This window comes from Pseudopipra pipra, chromosome 3, assembly GCF_036250125.1.
Source record: "Pseudopipra pipra isolate bDixPip1 chromosome 3, bDixPip1.hap1, whole genome shotgun sequence".
Taxonomy (NCBI): Eukaryota; Metazoa; Chordata; class Aves; order Passeriformes; family Pipridae; genus Pseudopipra; species Pseudopipra pipra.
The window spans coordinates 76,223,058-76,246,201 of NC_087551.1; the positions used below are offsets into that span (position 1 = coordinate 76,223,058).

Sequence of the window (23,144 nt, forward strand, 5' to 3'; positions counted from 1 at the left end):
GGAGAGATAGTTAGGATTGTGTATATAATGTATTAGAATATTTATTTGTGTAATAATTGTAATATAATTCCCTTCCCCCCATATTGTCTTGTGTTTTGTCTGGAAAACCCCTCTCACACTGGGATGAGTTGTGGGAGGGAGGCTTGGACTCAGAAATTGGGTTTTCGGAGATTTCAAACCATGACAGTGTGAAACCACTGATAGGATGGAAAAAGCAGAGTGCTGTGTATTATCAATGAATTGTGCCAGTCTGACCCACTTACTTTTAAAAATAGAGTAAACCTTGTGTATCTCAAAGACAGAGATAATAATTTGCATGCACATGCAGTTTAAATCATGATTATAAGGAGCATAGCGAAAGCATGACCAAGATCAAAAGGTGCATCAAATGTAGTGGAATTAGGGTTTTGTAAAATACTTTACTTTTCTATTGCAAGATCGGCATATTTTGATACACAAGACGTATATCAAATTAAATGTTTTCAGATATCCAGATGTGGGTTGGAGCCTTGGAAAGTAATTTTAGATTGGTATTTTCCTTTTTAGATTGGTATTGTCTTTTCTGTTCTTTGCAGTAGGAAGCGATTAATCTTCAGTCATGCTGTTGTGTGCAAGAAATTGTCCTTTTCTTTTTAGTTAAGAAAACATAGAAAAGGTTTAAAAGAAAAAATATTTAAGTGAATTTCAATCACTGCTTCACATTCTGTGGGCTTGTTAAATTATAAGGACAAAGCAAGAAACTTAACAAATCTAAACACCTCCCATCTGTGGTCAGATTGTGTCTTGTACTGTCCCATACATCACAGGAGCGATAATAGAAAGAGTACTTTAGCTGGAATGACCATGTTTCTTTCAAAGCAGGAAGCTTAGACAACATTATTAGAAGTATTGTTAGGTGATCGTTCTCTTTCTCTATGATTGATCATTGTGTTTTCTTTCACTCCAGAAGATTAATGTTGTTTTGCGTTGTTTTTAGAGATGGTAATGAATGACTTTTATAGATTAATAATATCTTGTAACAGCCTAATTTTGATTTTTCATTATTTTCAAAGTCTTAAACATGTTTGCTTGGAATATTCCTGTATTTTCAACCCAGGAAACCTTTTCTTGCCTCTAATTAAATGTAAAGTTAAGAATGTCTGTGGGAACCACTACGTAGAAATTTTATTTAGTGTGTGTTTTGAGTATCAACACTCTGGAGTATAGTTATTTTCTCAAGAAAAATTACACCTCACCTGCAATAAAGAAGTTTCTCAAAGTTAGGGTTATACACATCAACACCTTTTTACTTTTTTTTTTAAAAGATCTTAAAACTGGCTCAGAGCTGTGCAAGTGATACGTTAATGTGTTGAAAACAAGAAATATGTTCTCTGAGGCTCTCAGTTAGTGAACTGAGGGCCCGCAAAGATCTGGTGAGACCATGCTGGTTTAATGTAGTTGGCTGCCCCTTATTCTTTTTAATCTGCTGAAATTAAATACAATTGGAAGGATATTTAATGTTTTCCTAACATTCAGTTCCCACGTGAGTAGTTGCTGATGTGGCCACAGCAGTGTTAGATAAATGTGAAGGGAAGGCAAAGGCAGCATATCTCTCTAAAATGGGATGAATGCACACAGCAAGGTAAATGTTTAAGTGTGTGTGTGCTGATTGCAATGGTGTTATGGATCAAGTGTAGTTAAGTTGTCCTTTCTTTAGCATTGCTGTACTTTTCCTAAAGCAGCTTCACTGGCTTAAAAACTTCTAATTGTGTTGTATTGAGTCAATTTAGCACTTTTTTTGGATAAACTCTAAATGGATTTGGGATTTGTTTTAATTTTATTTAAGGGATGCCATGGAATGAGTACATGGGAGCGAGACATGTCAGTTGCTGTTGCTATTCTCAGATTATCTAATTTAGCATAATTGTCTCTTTAGGCTTTTTTTTTTTTTCTTAACTGTAAATTGCTTTGACATTTCTTTTTTTTTTTTTTTTGCCAAACAGGATGTCTGGTAAAGTTCTGGGCACCAATACTGGCTACTTCCAAGGCACAGCAACTCTTGTTTCGCATTGTGGATTGCTTATTGCTGCCGCACTCTGTGCTTCAGCAGGACAAAGAACTGCCTGTGGCTTTGCTGTCTGCCATTCAGGAAAGCCTGCCTCTTTATCTTCAGGTAAATATCTGAACTCTATTATCAGCAGACAAACATATCTTCAGGAAAAGATTCATATTGCAGAGGATGTTTTCCTTTACCCTAATCAAAACAAGCGTTGACTGAATTTAAAAAAGCAGCAAGAGGAGTTTTTATTTCTTAGAGAAGTGGAAAGAAAATTGCCACCCCCTTGGCTTTCCTCTCATGGCATGCAGCTATGCTGTAGTACACTCCAGAGCTTCTAGTCTCATCACTGTATATGGAAAGCTTTTAGACAACCTACTGGTTACACTGGTCTCTGATGTGAGAGATTTCTGAAACACTGGATCAAGTAATAATAATATGTAGCGAGACACTTTTTAGGTCATCTTTGACTTGGGTAACTGTACATAATTATAGATGAGATAGTCTTTTTTTGTTGGTCTTAGGAACAAAAAAAAATCTTCTGCATATTATGGCACTGGTTTGTCTTTATGCTTTGAGAATATGTTTTACTGAATCAAGCTTCTGCTGCTTACTCTTATATGGCTAAAGCCCTCTTGCCCATTATTCCTCCTATTCTTCCCTCAGCTTCCCTATCACTCTTGAAACCATGCAAGGCTTGCTGGTGTTGTAGAAAGATACTAATTCCTGCTGATGAGGAAGAGAAAAGAGTGTATTTTTTAAATAAATAAGTTGACATGTTTTCCTTGTAGATCCTTGGGTCTTTTTTGCTTACCATTTTCCCTTCCCTCTTAGTCTTCATTTTGATTGCAGTCTTAACTGACTTCTTCACAAGACTGTATTATGAAACAATGCAGTGGTGACATTGTAAACATCCCTCGGATTTATTCCTTTTGAAAGTAGTTGCCTTGTGATCGATGATATGTCATATGGAAGTGAATATGATTATATAATGATGTGCAGAATATGACTTGCTTTGCTGCTCTGTAGGTATTTTCAGAAGCTATATACATGTAGGACCATCTGGACAATGATATTACCACAGAGTGTTGCTGTCTGTTTGCTAATTTAGTATTTTAGTCAGAGAGCCAGTTCCTCTGGAGTCTGCACAGACGGATGTAGTCTTAAGGTGAAACCACTTGAGTTGGTTGAAGTCTAAGTGTTGTGGACCCTTGTTTCCTGTTTTCTTTCCCAGTTTCTGACTTCCTGACCTCACTTTTGTATTCTTCAGCAGTCTGCTGCATAGTCCACATGCTTTCTGGCTATGCTAGATGATCTTACTTGACCAAATAGTTTATTTTAGACAAATGCTGCTTCTAGAAAATGAGTAAACCTTCAATTTGACGAACACTTGGTAAGAGAAGACAAAGAGGAGAATTCTTGACTAATTTTTCCTGTTTCAATGTGGGACTTCTGCATTTTATTAAGTGTTTGTATTTACAAAGTTCCAACATTTATAAGTACTTCGAAAGGCTTCATTCATTCAAGAATATTTCCTTCCCTTTTATTTGGAAAAGTGGAAAAATTCTGATTTAGAATCAACTCAAAATGAAAATATTTTAAGTTCAGTTTGGAAACAAAATATAACTTCTCTGAGATCCTTTGAGATTGAATGGATTCTAGGCACTCTCTGACATCTCAGGTTATTATTTTACAATTGGCTTAAGACTAAATTCATTCCCTTTCACCACCACCATGTGCATTCCAATTTAATTTGCTTTAATGATTCTGTGAATATCAATTTATGAGCTGAATCAAATAGTAACTAGCCCCCACAAAAAAAAAAAAAAAAACAAAACCCAAAAACCCAAATGGGCGTGTCAAAAAAAAGTGATAGAACAGTGTATGTGGGAGGAAAAGCATGTAAATATGGTGGGAGGAAAGATGGAGAAACAGTTCTTGGGAAATAACCTTACCTTGACTGAGTTAAACTGGAGGTGAAATGTGTGATCAGAGCCTCCTTGGGTGGCTGCCCTGTGCCTGATGCTCATTCATGGGGGCGGAGCACTGGCATTTTAGTGTAGGAGCCTTAATTCACCCTAATGTTAGACTAGCATTGTTCTATAGATCTGTCCTTCTTAATACTCCAGCTTACAATTTAATCTTGTGGCAGTTACATGAAAATAAAGAAACAGGAGTCTGGAGACCATGCAAAATATCTTACACATGCAAATTCTTTATTCATAGTCAAAGTATAAAAGCCCTTGAGTAGAATTTCTACTCAGCAGTCTTTTCAATTTTTATTTATTTACTGGAAAGTTCCAGGCTCCATCTCTTTTTCTTTTCCTTCAATTCCTTAGTATGAGCTGCTCCTCCTTTGTCAGAAAAAACTAGAGATCTCAGAAGACTTCTTAGTTTTGCTAGCAATGATTTGCCAAAAAGTCCCTCTTTCCAAAGCTTTTAACAACGACTCTTAATGTGGTTTACTTGATCCAGGTTTTAAAGGGATTTGAAATCAGTCTTAGTAGCGGGTAATTAATTTCATACATCCATTGATGCAGCAATCTTATGACATCCTATAGAATTCTTGGATTTTTCCATCTTTTAGGACAACATACAAAGGTCCTTCTCTTCCCACACCATAGTTTATTACTACTTTCACAATTCATCAAAACTGATGACTGCATCTCATCATCCTTCTTTACCCCAAACATATAGGTTTATTTTTAATAGATCAAAATTAAAGACTTTTTTCAGTTCTACACTGGCACACATAATTGTCAAATGCACTAATTAGGACTGGACATTGCATTTCTCTCTTCTTGCTTCAGACCGTCTGTATTTACTTATGTTTGTGTTTATATAGAAATTTGGGCTTTACGTTTGTGCCTTTTGACAGCTATTGGGCAGTTGGTCTGTTCTCCACTGTACATGGAGCTTATCTAGAAGTTTTTTTCAAACTCAAGTCTGATGCTGCCTTATCAAAATAGCTTAGTTCTAGCAGCTTTTAAATGGTTTTGTTTTTTTTTTCTAGCCTAAAGGGTTACTGTCTGGATACTATTTCTATCACTGTGCATCATCTGTTTTGATAATATTTGATGACCTAAGATTCTATTGAGATATAAAGTAAAAATTGCCCCTCAGAGTTGTTTGAACAACTGACTTCGGAAAGTAAAGCATGAAGAACATGAATGAAAAGCCATTTTACAATTTTACGGGACTGTTCCTAATTATGAGATTGTAAGGCATGTAAAATTTAACCCTAGGTATTTCACAACTGTAAAAAGCAGTTCAGTTGATTTGTATGATAGTGGATTGCTGAAGCCTATCATAGGAAGTTTCAGATTGAAATGGCTCTTGGTAGATTTCTTGGAGAATGATTTGGAGAAATTTTAGTACACATTACCAGTAATATGGGAAAGAACTGAAGTGGTGTATGAAACTTGTTTTGGAGAAGAAATATTAGATTAGAGATGTCTTGCAGAATACAGTGTGGATCCATGGAATAAGCATTTTATACATAGTGATAGGAAAGGTAAGATACCCTGCTTGATTTATCAGTGTGAATCCTGTCCGATACAGAAGACTGTTGACTTCTATGTAAATACAGAGAGTGGTAAGAGAGCTTCATTCTAAATAGTGCTTGGCACATACATTTTCCAGTGATTTTAATGGGTCTGTGCAGGCTCAGCATTTGTCAGAGATCAGACCTTAGAAGCCCTCCCATGAGCCACATCTGTGGTCTGATATTTGAGCAAGCTTATTAATACATTTTGTGAATTATAGTATGTATTTAATAGGAATCGTACAACATTAATTGGTGAGCAGCAGATTTATTCCAACAGCAGGACTTATAATATAAGTCATCATTAGGTAGCTTGGCATTTCTGCAATGAATAGTTCCAGTAATCCATACTAATCGGTTCTTTGCTCTCCACAGGTGATTTACAGATACATAGATAAATCAGAAGAGGCAGCTCTGGCCACAAAAGGTTCCTGCAGTGAACACGCACAGGATTCAGTTGCCTTTCTGCTAAAATGAGGAGCAGATGATGTCATGCCTCTCTGCTCCTCTTAAAATGTCTTTGTTTTTTTTTTAACCTCAGAAGATGGCTAAAGAACATAGTTAAGAAAAAGGAAGCTGCGCTATCAGCCCTTTAGAGTCCATCTGCTTTGTAGGGATTGTCCTGGGGTCTGATGAGATTGATTTCAAATCCCTGGTCCGGAACTGCAGTCCAATAGCATGCGTTTCTTTTTTCTCTCATATGAACAGTATTACTGGTTAATTACTGGTGGGATTTAAAAGAAGAAATTTCTGTGTGATTACTTTGTTGTTTTGCCATTGTACCTGGAGATTTGCAGCTATTGTGCGATGTTGGTAATTTATCCCTTGTGCCACTTGGGATATGGTGTTGTCAGACTTTGTTCAGGTCTGTTGCTCTCTGCACTTTGTAAGGAAAAGGAGTAGTCCACAATAAAGAACACGGTGTTGAGCTGAATTCAGTGGGCCTTTGTGCCCAAAAGATAAATCTAAGTTTTTTTCTAGTTTTTTGGGATGCAGTTTCCAGAATCAATTTACTTCAACTCAAAAAACAAAAATGCTTTTATGAAGGATCAGGCTAGGTTTGTTGGTTCATTTTCAAATGAAATTACTAGGTCTGCAAAAATTAGTCAGCATTCTTTCAGATATCTAAATGCTAATATTCTTTTCTTTTTATTGCTATTAAATATCTCTAGGATCATTTCTTAAAAACTCTTACTAGTTAATAACAACCAATTTCTGCTTTTCTTGATACTGTGTAGCATTTGTTGATCTTCAGTTTGAAGAAGTCTCATTTTAGTAACTATTGTTAGTTTTTCACAGCTCTTCACAGGTGCTCTGTTCATGTATTCCTGCAGGTATCCTCTGGAAGATTGTGATATTCTTTGTGTCTCTTTCATCAGATAAATTAATACACTTCGTCACAGATGTTTGAGGATTTTTAGTGTTAAAAGTCTAGAGTCTTAGAAATGCCAGTTCCGATATTTGGATTATGGAATACATTGTCTTTCTGTATGAGCTGTACTACAGAAACACAGGCAACTCTTCTTTATGCCTGATGCAATATCGGATTGAAAACATCAAACACTCAAGCTTACACACTAAATAGTCTGTCATCTGTAACAGTCTCTCTGCGTCTGCTACTTGCCAAGAAGTAGCAGACTTCTTGTTTTTAAGAATTCTGATATAGCAGCAGCTGCTTTTTCCTACAAAATTTTGCGCTATGTACGCAAAAGGAGGAGAGAATCTGAACTTTCAGTCAAAGCCTTGGTTGAGGAAGTGTGTTTTTTTATCACTGAGACTTGCTAAAATTACCAAGGAGCCCTAGAAGTGTGTGAAGTTAAATCTTTAATGCAACAAATCTGCGTTCAAGAGAGCCACCTACAGCAAGTCTTCAGGCAGGTAGTGAAGTGCCTCATTTCTTGAAATCTCATGTTTCCTGTATTTGTTTACTGTGGAACCAAAAGTGGGAACTCCCCATTTCAAGACCCTGAGCTATGTCTCAGCCTGCATTTTCCTGAAACAATTGTTCTGTCACATTCACACAGACAGGTATAGATGAAAATGTTTTTGGGGAGGGACTTCTATTCAAAAAGCTACAGAAATACTCTTTGTCAGTATCTGGGGAAAAAAACAGTTTAACTTGAACTGTTCATTCCTGTATTAGGGGGTATTAATTTACCTTAGCAACCATAAATATTCAGGCAGATACTCCTACCAAAACTGGAGTCCAATAGAAGTTTGAAGTACTGTTGTGCTTGACCTTGCTTTACATCATTATTCTTGTTGGACAAAACTATTCTCAAGAGGCTTCTGTTTGTGCTGCTGACTGTGACCCTTGAGATGGAAGATCAGGGGAGTTTATTTTTTTCTTAGTGATTTGTTCTTCTTTCTCTCAGGAATCAGGGGGAAGGAAACAAGTTCTTAACTTCCTCTTATGGCAACCCATACTAGTAAGAGTACTACTCTTTTTTTCAGGGATAGATCATGTATATGTTGTGTAACTACAGGTAGTGTTCAGATAAGCACTTTCTGGGCAAGTACTTTCATTATAGATTTTTCTCTGGATCAATATAGCTTATATTGGATGAATAACAACAGTTTTAACCTTATCTTAAACAGAGTTTAATACCCACTCTAAATCCCTTATAAATGGTGCCTAATTTACCCTAATTTTTTCAGACTACGAGCAAATTTCTTATTGTTGGAGCTCAATTCTAAGTGGTCATTTTTCTGCTATATCATTCATACAAGAATTTCACACTGTCCTTTACAAACAAGTGAGGTATTTATTCTTTCTCTCCCTTCTTAAATCTTACCTGACTAATATACTTCATTAGACCACATACAGGACTGAATAAGAAATAAGGAGCTTTCGGGCACAGAAACATTCTCAGATCTGAAATGCCAAAGTTCTGTTTTAAATTTGAAAGGGAGCTTGCGTGTCCCAAAGCTTATCTTCCAATATATTAATTAGTCTAGTAAAAGATTTTTCTCTCTTTTGCAAGCCTTGCCTGCCTCTGTCTTCGTTTGCAGACCGTCATATCTGCACCAAATTACTGATGCTTATTTAACAGGCAGTAGTTACTCTGTGTGCAGCAGTTTATGCAGCGTGCAGTGTGTATTTAGCCTACAGTTGCTAAAGATTTATTCAAAAGTATTGTTAAAAATTTATTCAATTTCTCACTTTCTATAATTTTCTTCTACAGGGCCTGTCCTTCATATGCTGTCAGTCTCAAACACAGGGTGCCTATTTAAATCAACTCCTTGGGAGCATTATTCGACACTATTTTGGACGATTTCTCCCTTCTTCTCCGACTGTGCCTGGTACTGGACAGCATCCTATGCTGACTGCTTTATGCAGTTCCATTACAGCCCCACAGATGCTCCGTCTACGGAAGACCACTTTGCATGTCATAAGGTAAGGACTAGTGAAGTAAAAAACATCACTTATTCAGATTTCAGAAATAGCTAATTAGAGAGGGAATGCCTCTGTTTTCTTCACAGTTAACTGATAGTGTGGCTGTAGGAAGAGCCTGTGAGTTGCTGGGCAGGGAGCAAAGGAAGGACAGCATGTATACATCACGAGAGTAAAATTGGAAAGACTTGTGAGACAGTAATTAAGGATAAAGGTTCTAGGCCATAAGAAAAACCTATTGCATGAGGTCACATGAAAAGGAAGTAATTTTCTAGAAGAATTACATTCCAATATGCATCATCATACATTTGTGTCTCAGACTGTATTTAGGGTCACAGAGGTGTAGTGCTTATAGCTGCCACAGTTACCTGTGCATGGGGGGGCCTCATTGCTCTGTATCAGGGTATACACAGGTGTGCCAGCTACCCAGGGGAAATGGAAAACTGAGGCTGTGGGAAGAGGAAGACATAGAGGCAGGGAGACGGTATTTGTTCACTGTGCTGTCACTGCTCACACAATGTCAACAGCAGCTATAAATCTGTGTCCCTGCTGCTGAAAGGTTGAAGCTTTGTTTTATATACTGCAGAACAGTGAACAATTCATACTTTTTGTCTGTGTTGGGAAAGAAATTAAACCCCATCGAATGCAAGGTGATTGCTTATATCCAAGGTAATTGGATTTTTATTTGTTAAAGAGTGTGTATACCTGTTGATTAAAAAAATAATTTCAGAGTTGATCTTGAGTAAATATAATAGGCAATCCTGTAAGTAAAGTCTGTATTGTCACATATTAGAAGAGTGAATTAAGATTTCACAATCTTAGTTCTGACATGTTTTTAACTTATGTATACTCAAACTTTGTCACCTTAATTAAGTTAGTTTTGAATGTGTGCATGCATGTGTGAACATTGAGATTGATAGTGGAAAGAAAGTTCCAAAGCTGTAATGGCACTTGGTGATTTTTAAGATGCGAAACATTCCTTAGGGATCTGGGAAGAATGTGGAAGAAGTGAGCAACACTGATGTGCAAACTGTTGGGTGGTCAGGAGGCAGTCGCTGGGTGTGTAAACAAATAGGTACAGAGTTTTCTGGCCACTTTGCCATATGGAAGCTAGTCAATATATTGCTGCCACACAGAGGAAATGGAACCACACCTTCAGGAGTATATTATGTCAGAGCTACAATAAAAGAGCTAAAATAAAGCACCTCACTTTTAGTGTAAGGGCACCCCAAAAAAAATGTGGGAAATTTTCAGAGTAATTAATGGGATAAAAGATTTTAGAGTTGCTAATATTAAAGTAAGACCACATAATGTAAGAAATAAAGAAGTAAAGTTGTTATAGCTTTCATTTGCCTAGTCACACACATAGCTTCAGTGCTCTGAAGCTGTCCAATGCAGTACCCAGAGCTCTGAAACTCAGGTTCCATTTGAAAGGTGTAAGAGCACCCCTTACTGAGTTTTAACAATGATGCTGGTTTTTTAATTGATGCATTGCTCAGTAAACATGCATGCCTTGTTTGAGTAGATAACAGTAACTAATATTTAATATCTAAAAAGCTTTTTTTGAAGGTTTTTGGAGTGTTCTTGCTGACTAATGAACCAATCTTGTGTTCTTTTCACCTGCACTCTTCTGTCTGGAATGCTTCAATTTAAACATATTGTCTTCAGATTTCATTAATTGATGTCAAACCAACAGTAGTTTGTATTCTTGTATTCTTTTGTGGAAAAACAACAAATCAAGGTGTTTAAATTGGAACACTCCCTGTGTGCGATGTTAAAATTTGCTCCTATTGCAGATCAACCTTTTATCTTTATGCCAGATTTTATACTGGAGATGATTGTGTTAATTCTGTCAGAGCAAAAGCAGTCATTGGTGTCCCGTTACAACATACTGTTGTCAAAAATAAAATAACAGTACCAGTATAACAGCAGAGCTGTTACCACAAGTTGGACTGTGAATTTACAAAAGCACAAAAGCTCAATAACATAGTTGAATAACAGCTGCATTATGGATGTTGGTTTAGGATCTTAGAATCTCAACTCCTTCATTTATTCAACTCTGATGCTGCCTTTGTATTTGAACTTTTATAGTCACACTTGGCTTTTTAACTGTAATTATGATAGCTCTTATTTCTCACTTCCCTCTCAACAGAAGTCAGAAGGCATCACTGTCCTCTGACAAACTGGGAGTCATTGCTAAGACTAAGACAAATAGAAGCCATTATTTGAGCCCAGATAAAGATAGAAATCTATGTAATAGGCCTCCTGCTGAAATATTACAGTTATTTTAAGGTATATGGTGCTTGCATTGAATGGAAAAAACACCAAATTATAGACTTTGTTCTGGTTTGCTTTGTCTTCTCAGTGAAAACTACATGCAGTTCAAAGGCAATGCTCCACCTCCTCGCTTGGCCTCCGTTCTTGCTTTCATTCTTGAAGTACTTCAGAGAACCCAGAGCACTGAACTATGTGACATTGAATTAGTTCTCCCATCTGTATTGAAATGCATGGTATTGGTTAATGAGCTACAAGGTGAGCTGTTTGTTTGCTTTAAGTACATCTCTCCACACCTGTAGGATGTTTTTTTACTGCTGAGCATCTTTCATCCCAGTATTTAAGACTCTGAGATGAGGTGAATAAGATCATCTGGCCAGCTAAACTAGACAAGTTTTTTTGGGGTTTTTTTTTCATTGACTGGTCTGGGACTTTTGTCTTTGAGGCAGAGAAGTCCTGCTGTGTTTTGCTCTCTGATGAACCAATCAACTTCTCAGGAATCTGAAGAGCATTTCCTTTCTCCCTGTCCTTCCCATCTAGACTTGGCAACTGTGGAAGTTTTCTTCGACCTAAAACTTTGATACCAAATAAGACTGGCATGTGTTCTCCCCATAGATGTATTATAAATGGATTAAAAGTAGCATGTTGCTCTCCAAAGGCATCTTTGAGTCTTCTTTCTTCTTTTAGCATGCTTTGTTTCATAGCAAGAACTTCTTTATTTTTAGCTTCTTAAAAAATGAAGCACTCTGTTCACCTTATCATTATATAATGAATGTGCATAAGCTGCTAGTAGAGGCATTAAGCAAAATTGGGATTCACTTCTGACTTCTCCTGGGAATTTTCTCTAATAAAGTACTTTTTGATTCTGGTCTATAACAGTTTCAAGGACAAGATGTGCTTAGGAAATTAGCTGAATCATCACACAACTTTCTTCCCTCTTTGCCATTACGGCCATACCTGCTGGAAGCTGAGAGGACTCATGGGCTGGGGATTAGAATGGGCTGGAAGTGTTGTGCTGCTGTAGCCACCAGCTCACTGCCTGCCTGGACAGGCCTCTGCTATACCCTTCTAGAAAAGTCCTTGCAGCCCAGTTCCACCTTTATAAAGGAAGAGCTGTATCTTGCAACTTGAGTATTTATTTAAAAACAATTATTAATAAAATAATGAAGGGTTGTTTGTTTGCTTGTTTGTTTCCCCTAAAAAACAAGTTAGGGTGGATTTCAGAACAATATTCACCATTGAAAGTACTAGATCTACGTAACTTAGGGCAGGATATAATGCTATGACTACCTTTCTTTTAAATAAATAGGAATGATTAAAGAATATAAACAGAAATTACATTTAAATAAAATCTCTATTTCCAATAAGTGTGTATCTCTTTACTTTTACTTAAAAAGACCATTGTGTACTTAAAAATCTGCATGTTTAAAGGATAATAGTGGTGAAAATAAGACTTTTGCATAAATCTGTGACTCATTCTGTTCTTTATAGCCAATCTAACTGCTTTCACAGTAATTTCACTTGCATCAAAGTAAAATGAAACCTTTTCTTCTCATTTAAAAATTTTAGTCATCATGAAAGACATTCTCCAGATGGTCAGTTCAAGAGCTCTGTGTGAATCTTGTGATTTTTTCTTTTACAGTTAAAAAAATATCTACAGACATTGTACAGAACGTGGTAGAAGGCTGCCAAGCAGGGTCAGGAGGAGAACATGCCACCCAGCTGACTTCTGTATTTAGGTAACCAGAAAATATGCCAATTGGCAGCAAAGCTATTGCAAGCCAATTGACAGCAAACATGTTTTTTTAAAATAGCTAACTATCCTTAACATACTGCATTGTTGCTTGTTTATGGTATTTAAGTAATGGTACTTTTGGCACTAGTTTTGAACACAGCTTGGCCAAAAAGCCAGAGGAAAAAAATAGAAGAGGGAAACATACCTACTTTCTTATGGATGAGGTACTGTTTTCAAAGATATATAGTAGGGAGGTATGTTGCTGCTGCAACGGGAAAAAACTCCTCAGAAATGGTGATGGTCAGTGTTAGGTGCTGTGAAAGATGTGGGTGCCTAATTTGAAGTGCATATAATGGAGATGGAATCTTCATATAGCAAGCTTAGCTTTTTTATTTGCTTTTACGACAATGATAGATTATTGTAATGTGAATTATGCTTATTCCATACTTATGCAAAATGAATCCTGTTTCTAACATGGATACAGTAGAAGAGCTGCATGACCTGACACCTGAAGACATTCTGCAATCCTTAAGCACTGCTGCTGTATTAGGTCAGGTCTAGATGAAAGCTTCAAAATAAGAATGGATGTTTGTGGGCATGCCAGTCTGTACCTGATTCGTCACCTCCATGGGATGTGTCATCCCTAGGGTGTTACTTACTTCTGATTTGAATGTAATCTGTGATCTTGTAAGACCTCAAACCCTCAGGAAAGCAAATGAGTGTGCTTCCATCCTGCTGTCTACCCTGCTGAAGGTCCAGTGGAGCCTTACAAGAAATGCCAATGTTATTTCTGCAGATTTGAATCTAGAACTCTTGTTCATCTTTTTTCCTTACAAATATTATTTATTAAATAATAAATACATGTTTTAGTTTTGCATTCAGACACATTACGAAGTGCAGTGGTTCGGAACAAGTCATCCCTGGTGTAACAGCAGCAGAATCTGCCAATTTGCTTAAAAATAAAACGTGTGGGATTTTTAGCATTAGGCTTCAAAAGCATGTCTTCGTTTAAACAAAGTATCCCAAGTAGTGTATTCCAGTGTAACAATATGAAAATTTTCATGCAGCTAGACTGCTTGTTCTGATTAGACTCTTCAGTTGTTCTTGGCATGTTCTCTGCATCTAGTTTTGACCCTGCATTAAATGCCTCTGTGTCCCCCTCAGGCAGTTTATCCAGGATTATACCGCTGTCTATGATCACCGGGTTTTCAGCATACTAGAAACAGTGGCAGTCTTGGATCAGATGTTAGTTACCAGCCTGATTCCCACAATCACACAGTCTCTGAAGGATTTGGAGTACAAACAAGGTCTTGGAAGAAATGCTGCACAGAGGTTTGATTTTTATTAATTTTGTTTTTTGACAATGAGCAGTAGAGGTTTATTCTCTTGAAAAAAAGCAGTTTTACGACAGCAGCACAGATAATGAGTCTTTTTTAAGGGTGTTCAGCCAGAAATCTGCCTTAACTCAAGCCTTTTGTGGTTTTAAGCCATCTATATTTGCTAAATATTTCCAGAGATGTTTTGATACTAGGGTCTGCACACCCCAGCAGAATTTATGTGAAGCACATTGCCTCTGCTCGCTCCACTGTATGTGGCAAAATAGAAGAAAGAATTCCTGCCCCAAATAATTTTCCTATCAGTCCCTGTTTTAGAGGACTTTATGGGTTATATGTAAAATTATGGTATATTCAAGTATGGCCATCTATAACACAGCTGTCTCCTTTGAGCCATCTATAACGCAGCTGTCTCCTTTGAGAACACACGCAGGATCACTCTCGAGGAGAAAAGGCAACGCAGAAAGAACCGTGTCTTGCAGAATATACCATCTAAGGAGTCTTTCTGCTGTGCCTTTTGCAACTGGACTTGTCTATCTCATTTTGGCCTTTTTAGTCACCAGCGTGCTTGTAGCAAATGTGGATAGAGCCTTCCCAAATCTTCGTTCATGAAGCCTAGCCATGAATGTATTTCATAGCCAATTTTTTTTTTGTTGTTAAATTCTGTTATTATGGTAAAATTCATCCCACAATCTATAAAATACTGAAGGAATGCAGGTTGCTTGAGCTTCCTGAAATATATGCTTGGAGATTACTGATTACAATTTTTTTAGCCTCATCCCTTAAAACTGTGTATTATCTAATCTGTTGTCGATGTTTTGTATTAATAATTCGTATTTATAATATGCTCCATGACACAGCAGTCTGAGGTGATCCATGAGCATTTTATTGTAAGAACACTAATAACTGATTTTCTCTCTTCAGTCCTGGCCACTAAATAACATTATATTAATATATTCTGTGCAATTACTGTAGACATGGAAGTGCAACCCCGGGTATATATAAAAGAAGCGAAGTTCAGAAGTTACATTATAGTGGTGATGTCCAGTGTTGTTATTGCAGGGAACTAGTATGAAAACTTCAGTTTTGTTTGCTCAAGTTGATATTTCATGACAAGAATACGTAATTAGAAAATACCTAAATGTCAGAGACAGTACCTTAACAATAATTATATTGTCTAGGTTGGAGAGTATTAGAATGAACTTAAGGTGAAAAGTCTCATCAACACATGTGCACTCTTCTGGAAAATCCACTTGAGTGACAGTTCCCTTCTGAATTCCAGGTTTATTTTAAAACAGTCGTTGTCCTTGGTTGAGGATGTTGGTCTAAATCTGTGTTAGTGCCAGCCGGCACCTTAGTGCCAGTGGCTCACATCACTGTGCTGTGGTGTGAGTCAGAAATTTCTTAGGCAGAAATGAGAGAGCAAACATGATGAAGTCTGATTGCTAATCTCATCTAAGCCTTTTAAAATGAAGAATTTCTATTTCACAGCAGTTTACTAAACACGTAGACTTCTAGGCATCTTCACTACACTTCTAGTCATGAGCAATGCAATTCTTATCCTTCTTCCACTCTGTCCATAGTAAAAAATTCACAGCAAACAAAACAGTTGAATAGGTGGGGGGTAGCTCCCATGTTTTAATATCCCGATATGTAAACAATGATTTTGGGAATTATGTGCTTTTACTCCTAGGATGTGTGAGATTCTTTAAGTAATGTGTTACATTTTTTTGGTTTGTTTTGTTGGTTTTTTTTCTCAACAGAGAAGCATATAAAAGACTCTTATCTTACCTCGCAGAGGCTGGACAAAATGAGATACAAAAACTGGAAAATGAGACAGATGAGTAGTGTGATGGTGATTAATTCTTTCCTCTTGGATGTTGTGACACTGTCAATATCTAAAACTATACTCTACGACACAGTAGACAAGTTCTTTATCTTACAATGGAAATACATTTATCAATTTTGTGGTTGTTTTTTTCCCCCAATTTATGTATTAATTTTAAAAATTTCTGTGGTATTTAATATTGTCATGCATCTGAAGATTAACTCAATATACTGATGGATGGTGACTGAAAGATACAGTTAATTTATTACATATTTAAATGTCTGTATGAACAGAGCCTCTATTGCAACATACAAGACAGGATTTCAAAAAATTAATTTCACAACTCAGTTCACATTGAGACCTGTCCCTCTTAAAGGTGTACTTTCAAAAATCTTATTCAGTCTGTCCATAAGAAAATCTTAACTTTGTACTTCCTAATTTATTATTTTAGCAGAATAAGAAAAACCTGTGCTCTCTAGTACTGAACTTGTTGAATGCAGTGTATTCACTGGGAGTTCTGCCAGTATGATGATGTTGATGTTGTGCCAGTATAGTGTTGTTAAGAGAGAGCTTGTGCTTACGTTGCGCAGAATGTATATAGTTGTCTTAACCTTCCACCTGTATTAAAACATTTAAGTCTTTCAGATTCCAGTGTAAAATCTCTCTGTTGTCTTTGTGGGTAATATAAGAAAAGGTAGGTTCAGATTTCCCATTCTCTCCCTTTTCAATACTATGTTCTTAAAAGTAATCCATAATTTCCAGACATCCTATGATCTTTTCATTAGCCATGACACTGTTAATTATCCACTTAACTTAGACTAAGTGTGAGGGAAAAAGAAGAGAGGATAAACTTCTAATGGAAATTATCATCATTTGATCATAGGCTAGTCATTATTCCTGTTTGCCTGAAAAGTTGGATTTTCAACTATTTTGCTGTGTTATTGATCTTTCCGGGATGGATCTAGCTATGTAACTTTTTCTACATTTTTCTTCTCTAAAGTTCTCAGGGAACTTTTATAAATGGCTGTGGTATCCACATTTTTCACTTCCCTAGATAATCAGTATTTCTGAAACTACTTACTGGACTTTGAGAGTGGTAAATCTGCCCTTCATGGCAACACTGGTGAACAGGCTCTTACTTTTAAAGTTACTCACATTTTAACTTTACAGTGTTAATGGGAAGGAAAGATTATTTTTGTGTCTAATAGCTCCACAAAAATCCCTGAAATCTTGTTCAGAACTGCTCCTCTTTCGTTACAGTAATCTTATCAAGTTGAACTAGATAATCTTCTTGCCTAAATCGGCTATCGGTACTTCAGATAATGCAGTAACTAAAAGCCTCTTTAGGCTACTTAATAGTGCAGAACATAGAGGTTCTTTTCATTATGAAAGTGACTTACTGAATTTGCATTGTAGCTTCTTGTAAGCTTCTGTACCTGGGAGGAGCTTTATTCATCTCAGGAGGACTGGGCTGCTAAAATGCTTTTCCCTTTAAAAAAAAAATACACTCCCCCCCAAAGAGAGATCGAGATATCTTTGAGATTTGAGTCCTACCACCCAGTAGATTACAGAACAAATGTCTTATTGTAGTATTACTTCCTGAAAGTAAAAACTGTGACTTTTAAAGGATGGAGCAGATATTATAACAAAGCATTTAATGATGTGTTTAGTAGGTTGTTAAAGACATATTTAATACTATCTCTAGTGGTTGGAAGTTTCTGAAAAAGCAACAGGACTTTATGTAAATGCACAGCAGCTCCTGGTGCATGAGAAACTAATTTAAACAGTTTGGAAATTATCATTCTTCTCTGTCACAAAGTTAATGTGAGCAGAAATACTGCATTTTGCATCATATTCATCAACCACTGCCAAATGGGCAATCTGGTTTGGTCTACTTATTTGGTATGGACATTTGCAGATGTGACTGATAGTTCTGATAATATTAATGATAGGAAGGCTTGCAGAGTGCTAGACTAGACTGACTTACCAAGCATATGCCAAAACAACAATCCAAAACCAATTAGGAGGAAAGAAGAAAATCCCGATTTTAAGTACAATATAGAAAAAAAACCCCTGAAAATGAAATTATATATTATGTCTTGTTAGATGCTGTCTGTATAAAAGCTGCTTAAGACAATGAACATTATTTAAATTAAACCTTTCTGTAATATTTTACATATGAACAGTTTGGTTAAAAAACTAAAAGCGAGTAGATTCAGACTGGTTTTAAGGAAAAAATTTTTTATGATGAGGGTAGTGAAACACTGGAACAGATTTCCCAGAGAGATAGTAGATGCCCCATCCCTGGAAACATTGAAGGTCAGGTTGCATGAGACTCTAAGCAGCCTGATCCAGTTGAAGATGCCCCTGTTTATTGCAGGGGGTTTGGACTAGATGACCTTTAAAGGACCCTTCCAAGACAAACCATTCTATGATTTACAGACTTTGTTCATGTATTTGCTTAAATATTCAAACATTACCCATCTTACTACATTTGGACAGATGGACACTGCTGCAATTCTTCTTTTACCCAGCTCATTCAGGCTTCTGTGTCCTCTCACAGGCTTAGAGCAACACCATTCCTAACAACCCTACCGGGGTCCTGCCTTCATTCTCTTCTTTCCAGCCAGGGCCTGCCCACATATGCTGCTGCAGAAGGTAGTGCTGATCATCAACCTGCTGTCTCACAGAAGCATTCAGTATTAGCAAAGGGCTGAAAGGCAAAGCACTGTTGGGTGCAAGACAATGCGTTAGAGACTGCTTTGGTCTGAGTTAAAGTCATATCTGATGTGCCAAAGCCGCACGCTGCAGGTGAGCAGGCTGACTGTACTAAGAGGTCACCAATCCAGACAGCTTTATATTGCCACAATTTTGATCCTGAAGTGTCACCATGAAGTGGCAGCCTGATTTCTGCTTTTACAGGCTCTTCCTTTGGCCTGCATTTTTGTAGCACTAGGGCAGCATTTTACTTTTCGGAAGGAAAGGGTCTCTCACAGTATGTTGTCTAAAAGTAACACTGCTTGCAAGGACAGACATTTACTGCAGTTGTAAATTCTGCAACTGATGGAGAAGAGATGCTGAAAATAAAGTTGTAGCCAGAGTACCTAGTTCAGAGAAATTTCAGCATTCAAACTCTTCCATATAATGAAAAGCTAGTGGCATTAAACCATTTTGAATGTTGTCATGGTTTAAGCCCAGCCAGCAGCCAAGCACCATGCAGTCACTCACTCACTCCCCCACCAGTGGGACTAGGGAGAGAATTGAGAGTGTGAAAGGTAGAAAACTCACGGGTTGAGATAAAAGTGTTTAATAGGAAAAGCTGAAGCTGTGCACACAAGCAGAGCAAAACAAGAAATTAATTCAGTCCTTCCCATGGGCAGGCAGGTGTTCAGCCATCTCCAGGAGAGCAGGGCCCCATCACATGTAACAGTTACTTGGGAAGATAAATGCCATCACTCCAAATGTCCCCCTCTTCTTCCCCCTACTCTATATACTGAGCGTGATGTCATATGGTATGGAATATCCCTTTGGTCAGTGGGGGTCATCTGTCCCAGCTGTGTCTGCTCCCAACCTCCCAAGCATTCCCAGTTTCCTCACCAGCATGGCAGTATGAGAAGCAGAAAAGGCCTTAGCTCTGTGTAAGCCCTGCTCAACAGTAACAAAAACATCTCTATATTATCAACCCTGTGTTCAGCACAAATCCAAAACACAGGCCCATACCAGCCACTGTGAAAAAAATTAACTCTACCCCAGCCAAAATTAGCAGAAATCTTAATCAGTTACTTGTAACTATGGGATTGCTGTTTGTCAGTGGAGTTTTAACAAAATATTTAATTTCAGTAAGCTTTTTTTCCCCAAGCCTGGTGCATGGTCTGTGACCAGTGTCTCCCTGCTGACAGGAGACCTCTCTGAAGGACAGGGGACATGAGCCATGTGAGCATTTTCTTTGTTGATCTCATTGGCCAGAGCACTGTTCCAGGATAAAAGAGGACTACTATACCCTTTTCTTTCTGCAGTATATAGAACTGAGATCTGAATAGACAGTATTTCATTTTTATATTTTTCCTATTCCAGAATTCAGGATACCAATCACCTCTGACCCATTATCATCCTTGTGCTATGAAAGAGATGTCCAGCATATTATGAACAATGGCAGACAGAGAGAAGTCTGGCTTATCTTCCCTTTAGTAACCTTAAAATGATAACATAAAAAAAGACACCTTCTGTTCAGAATTCACATGCAACTTCCATTAGTCCCACAAAGTTGTACCTCTATTTTATAAGAATTCCTCATGTGTTATTGTTATTAAAGAGCAGAAACACGGTAATTTAAGTTACTCCTTGCTTTCATTTTCAATGACAAAAAAAATAGAGATGGAGAAGGCACTTGTTTCAATAAAATAGCTTCTGAAATAGAAAAATTCACACCTTTTATGCTGGAATAAGAGCAGCAGGCCTATAGAAAGAATAAGGTTCTGCATATCTGTTGTAATTGCACAGAAGAGGAGCTGCCAATAGCATGCACTGCTTGGCCATTTAAGGAACTCTGATAACTGTCCACTTAAATGCAACGTATTTCCCTCGGGAAACAGAAAAGAGGTTTTATTGTGCTCTGGTTTTCCTTCTTTCAGTAGCTTTTGGAAATTATGTATGCAATGGGTATTTTCAGTTTAATCATATTTTAGAATTTCTAACTATTATTTAAAACTCAAATTCAGTGTAATCAGCCCATCTGTTAGCAATGGTTATAAAATTATGTTGAAGATTAAAAATCTGATGCAGTGTCAATATGTCCTAGCATAATTAAGCTTGTTTTATGATGAATGACTAGGATATGGCTTTTGCCTATTTGAGCAGCTTTAAAATGGTAAATCTTTTGCAGGCTTAATATATAAAGTGTGAAGGTATGTATAGAACAACAAAAAAAATTGTAAAAACTCAGACCCTGTATTCATAGATGTGGTATCTTTACTGGCCTTTGGAAATGTCAGCAGAGTAATTCCATGTCACAAACAACTTCACTGCATCTTCCTGTCCATCAAACACCATCTTGAATCTACCCTCCTCCTTGTAGAATGACACCAAAACAGGCATTAAAAATGCAAGCTTAAATTTCTTATTTGTTTTAGAAAGGCCCAGCATGACCTGCATAGGCACTGGTGGAAAAATTAGCACAGCATTCACTTACACGAATTGAGGGTATTGCTAAAAATACTTACTCTGTTCTTCAGTACTTGAAGCATTGCAACATTAACATTTTAAGCATTTTAATTCTGGCATTACTGTGAAACAGCTATTTATAATCATCTCTATTGGAAAACTGTTCTTTATGTGGACACTTTATCCCTCTGTAACATGTCCTTGGGGGGGTAAGGGAAATCCATTTTGCAAAAATAAAACTACACAAGCCCTTTATATGGTCTATGTGCTAAACTTCCTGCAAAGTTTTCCTCCCCTACAAACTCTGCCTGCAGATGAAGTGTTTTAACCTTGCCCTCTTAATTTATTCTACATTCTAATTTTCAATAAACAGATGCCGCCTCTTTTCGCGCTTGTTTCCACATTGTTCCACATTCTGCCTGTGTTGTTTCTGCATGTGTGAATATTCAATTATCTCTTTCTCCCTGATTCTGCAACTGATGTACTGAGTGTCTCTACAGGTCTGGGGGAGGGTAACTGGGGAAGGCAAAACTTAAAGGAAAAAGAGTTAGAGAAGTTTCAGCTATTCTGAGAGTCAGGTACTTTGCCCAAAAAGCTGCTAAATTAAGAAGAAAGTCATAAGCTACAATTAGAAATGCAAGGTTTACAAAACCATTAGTGCACAGAGACGGAATTGTTGCACACTGACTCATAACATGTGAGTCTGTCTTTTGTCAGCACTTGGGTGTGAAATGCTCAAGAGACACTAAAGGGGCAGAAGACGCTGTTGGTGCTGCTGTTTTCATCTATTTTTTAGATGAAAAGCACAAAGCAGCTGATGTCTTTGTGGTTATTTATAGCTAAGAAGAGCTGTTAACACATTTTAGGACTCCAAGGCTAAGTATGCTATATAAAGGATTGAATATTATTAATTATGGGAGTGGCCCAAAAGAGGAGATCAGGGAACAGCTCTTTAGTACAGCTCTCAGGACCTTGTGGCCCAAAAGTGTTAGCTGCAAATTTAACTAGCTGTAATGTGTAAATCTAAGGATTTTGGGGCATGGAATTACACTGTCTTCCAAACTCGGCAGTCAGTAACTGCTGCTACATTACTGACTTGTAAGGACACCTTCCCTGAAGCACTGTGAGTTCCCCCTGGTTGCAAACTGCCCCATTACCTTGCACACTCCCAGCTGGATGAAAGACTTGTGTTAGCATCAGCTCTCACACTGTGCTGATCAGACTCTCTGGTAACAGAACTAGCAAGCATGGAAATATTCTGGACAGCTTTAAGGCTTTGTGGAAAAACTGAGCTAAACTGCATGTCAGAGGTATGTACCAAAACACTAGGCTGGGTAGGGACAAAGGTTGGGTTCAGAGTTGTATGTTTGCCAAAAATGGCACAAAATTTAGAGGCAGATTTGGAGCTCACACACAGGAACCTGCAACTGTGGCAGTTTCAGAAGCCTGAGACACTCAGTGGAAAGACGGCAAAATGAGGACATGGTGATTGAGAACCTTCAGCTCACTGGGCAGCCTTTGCCACCTGGAGTCCTGCACAGTGGCAGGTGGCAGGTGAAGCCATCCTTGTTCTACCACCCCAGCTCCTCCCCAGCTGAGACCCCTCAGCCACAGCAGGATGGTCTCTGTTTGCTCTTGCATCCACACCGTCCTTTTCTTACCTGGCAATAACTAACCAGGTTTTGCTCAACTGCCAAGGGCTATGTGGCATTTTCTGATTTAAGATGCAGTAAAGCATCCCCCTCTTTCCTGTAGGTCCTGCAACAAAAGCAAAAGGACACAGATAGGAAAGTGTGGCACAAAAACTTAGAGGCTAAGAGGGACTTGTCAGTAATCAGTG

General features: G+C 37.6%; 1 protein-coding gene across 3 annotated transcripts in view; it reads left to right on the plus strand.

Moving 5' to 3' along the window:
* Positions 1–21,705, plus strand: part of MMS22L (MMS22 like, DNA repair protein) — a 103,347-nt gene extending 81,642 nt beyond the window's left edge. For all 3 annotated transcript variants that reach the window (XM_064649916.1, XM_064649914.1, XM_064649915.1), the window contains 6 exons: positions 1,983–2,152; positions 8,765–8,976; positions 11,339–11,505; positions 12,890–12,986; positions 14,147–14,314; positions 16,080–21,705. In XM_064649916.1, the coding sequence (XP_064505986.1) occupies positions 1,983–2,152; positions 8,765–8,976; positions 11,339–11,505; positions 12,890–12,986; positions 14,147–14,314; positions 16,080–16,164 (899 nt within the window). In that variant the 3' untranslated portion in view covers positions 16,165–21,705. The remainder of the gene's footprint in view (positions 1–1,982; positions 2,153–8,764; positions 8,977–11,338; positions 11,506–12,889; positions 12,987–14,146; positions 14,315–16,079) is intronic.
* Positions 21,706–23,144: the final 1,439 nt, after the last annotated feature.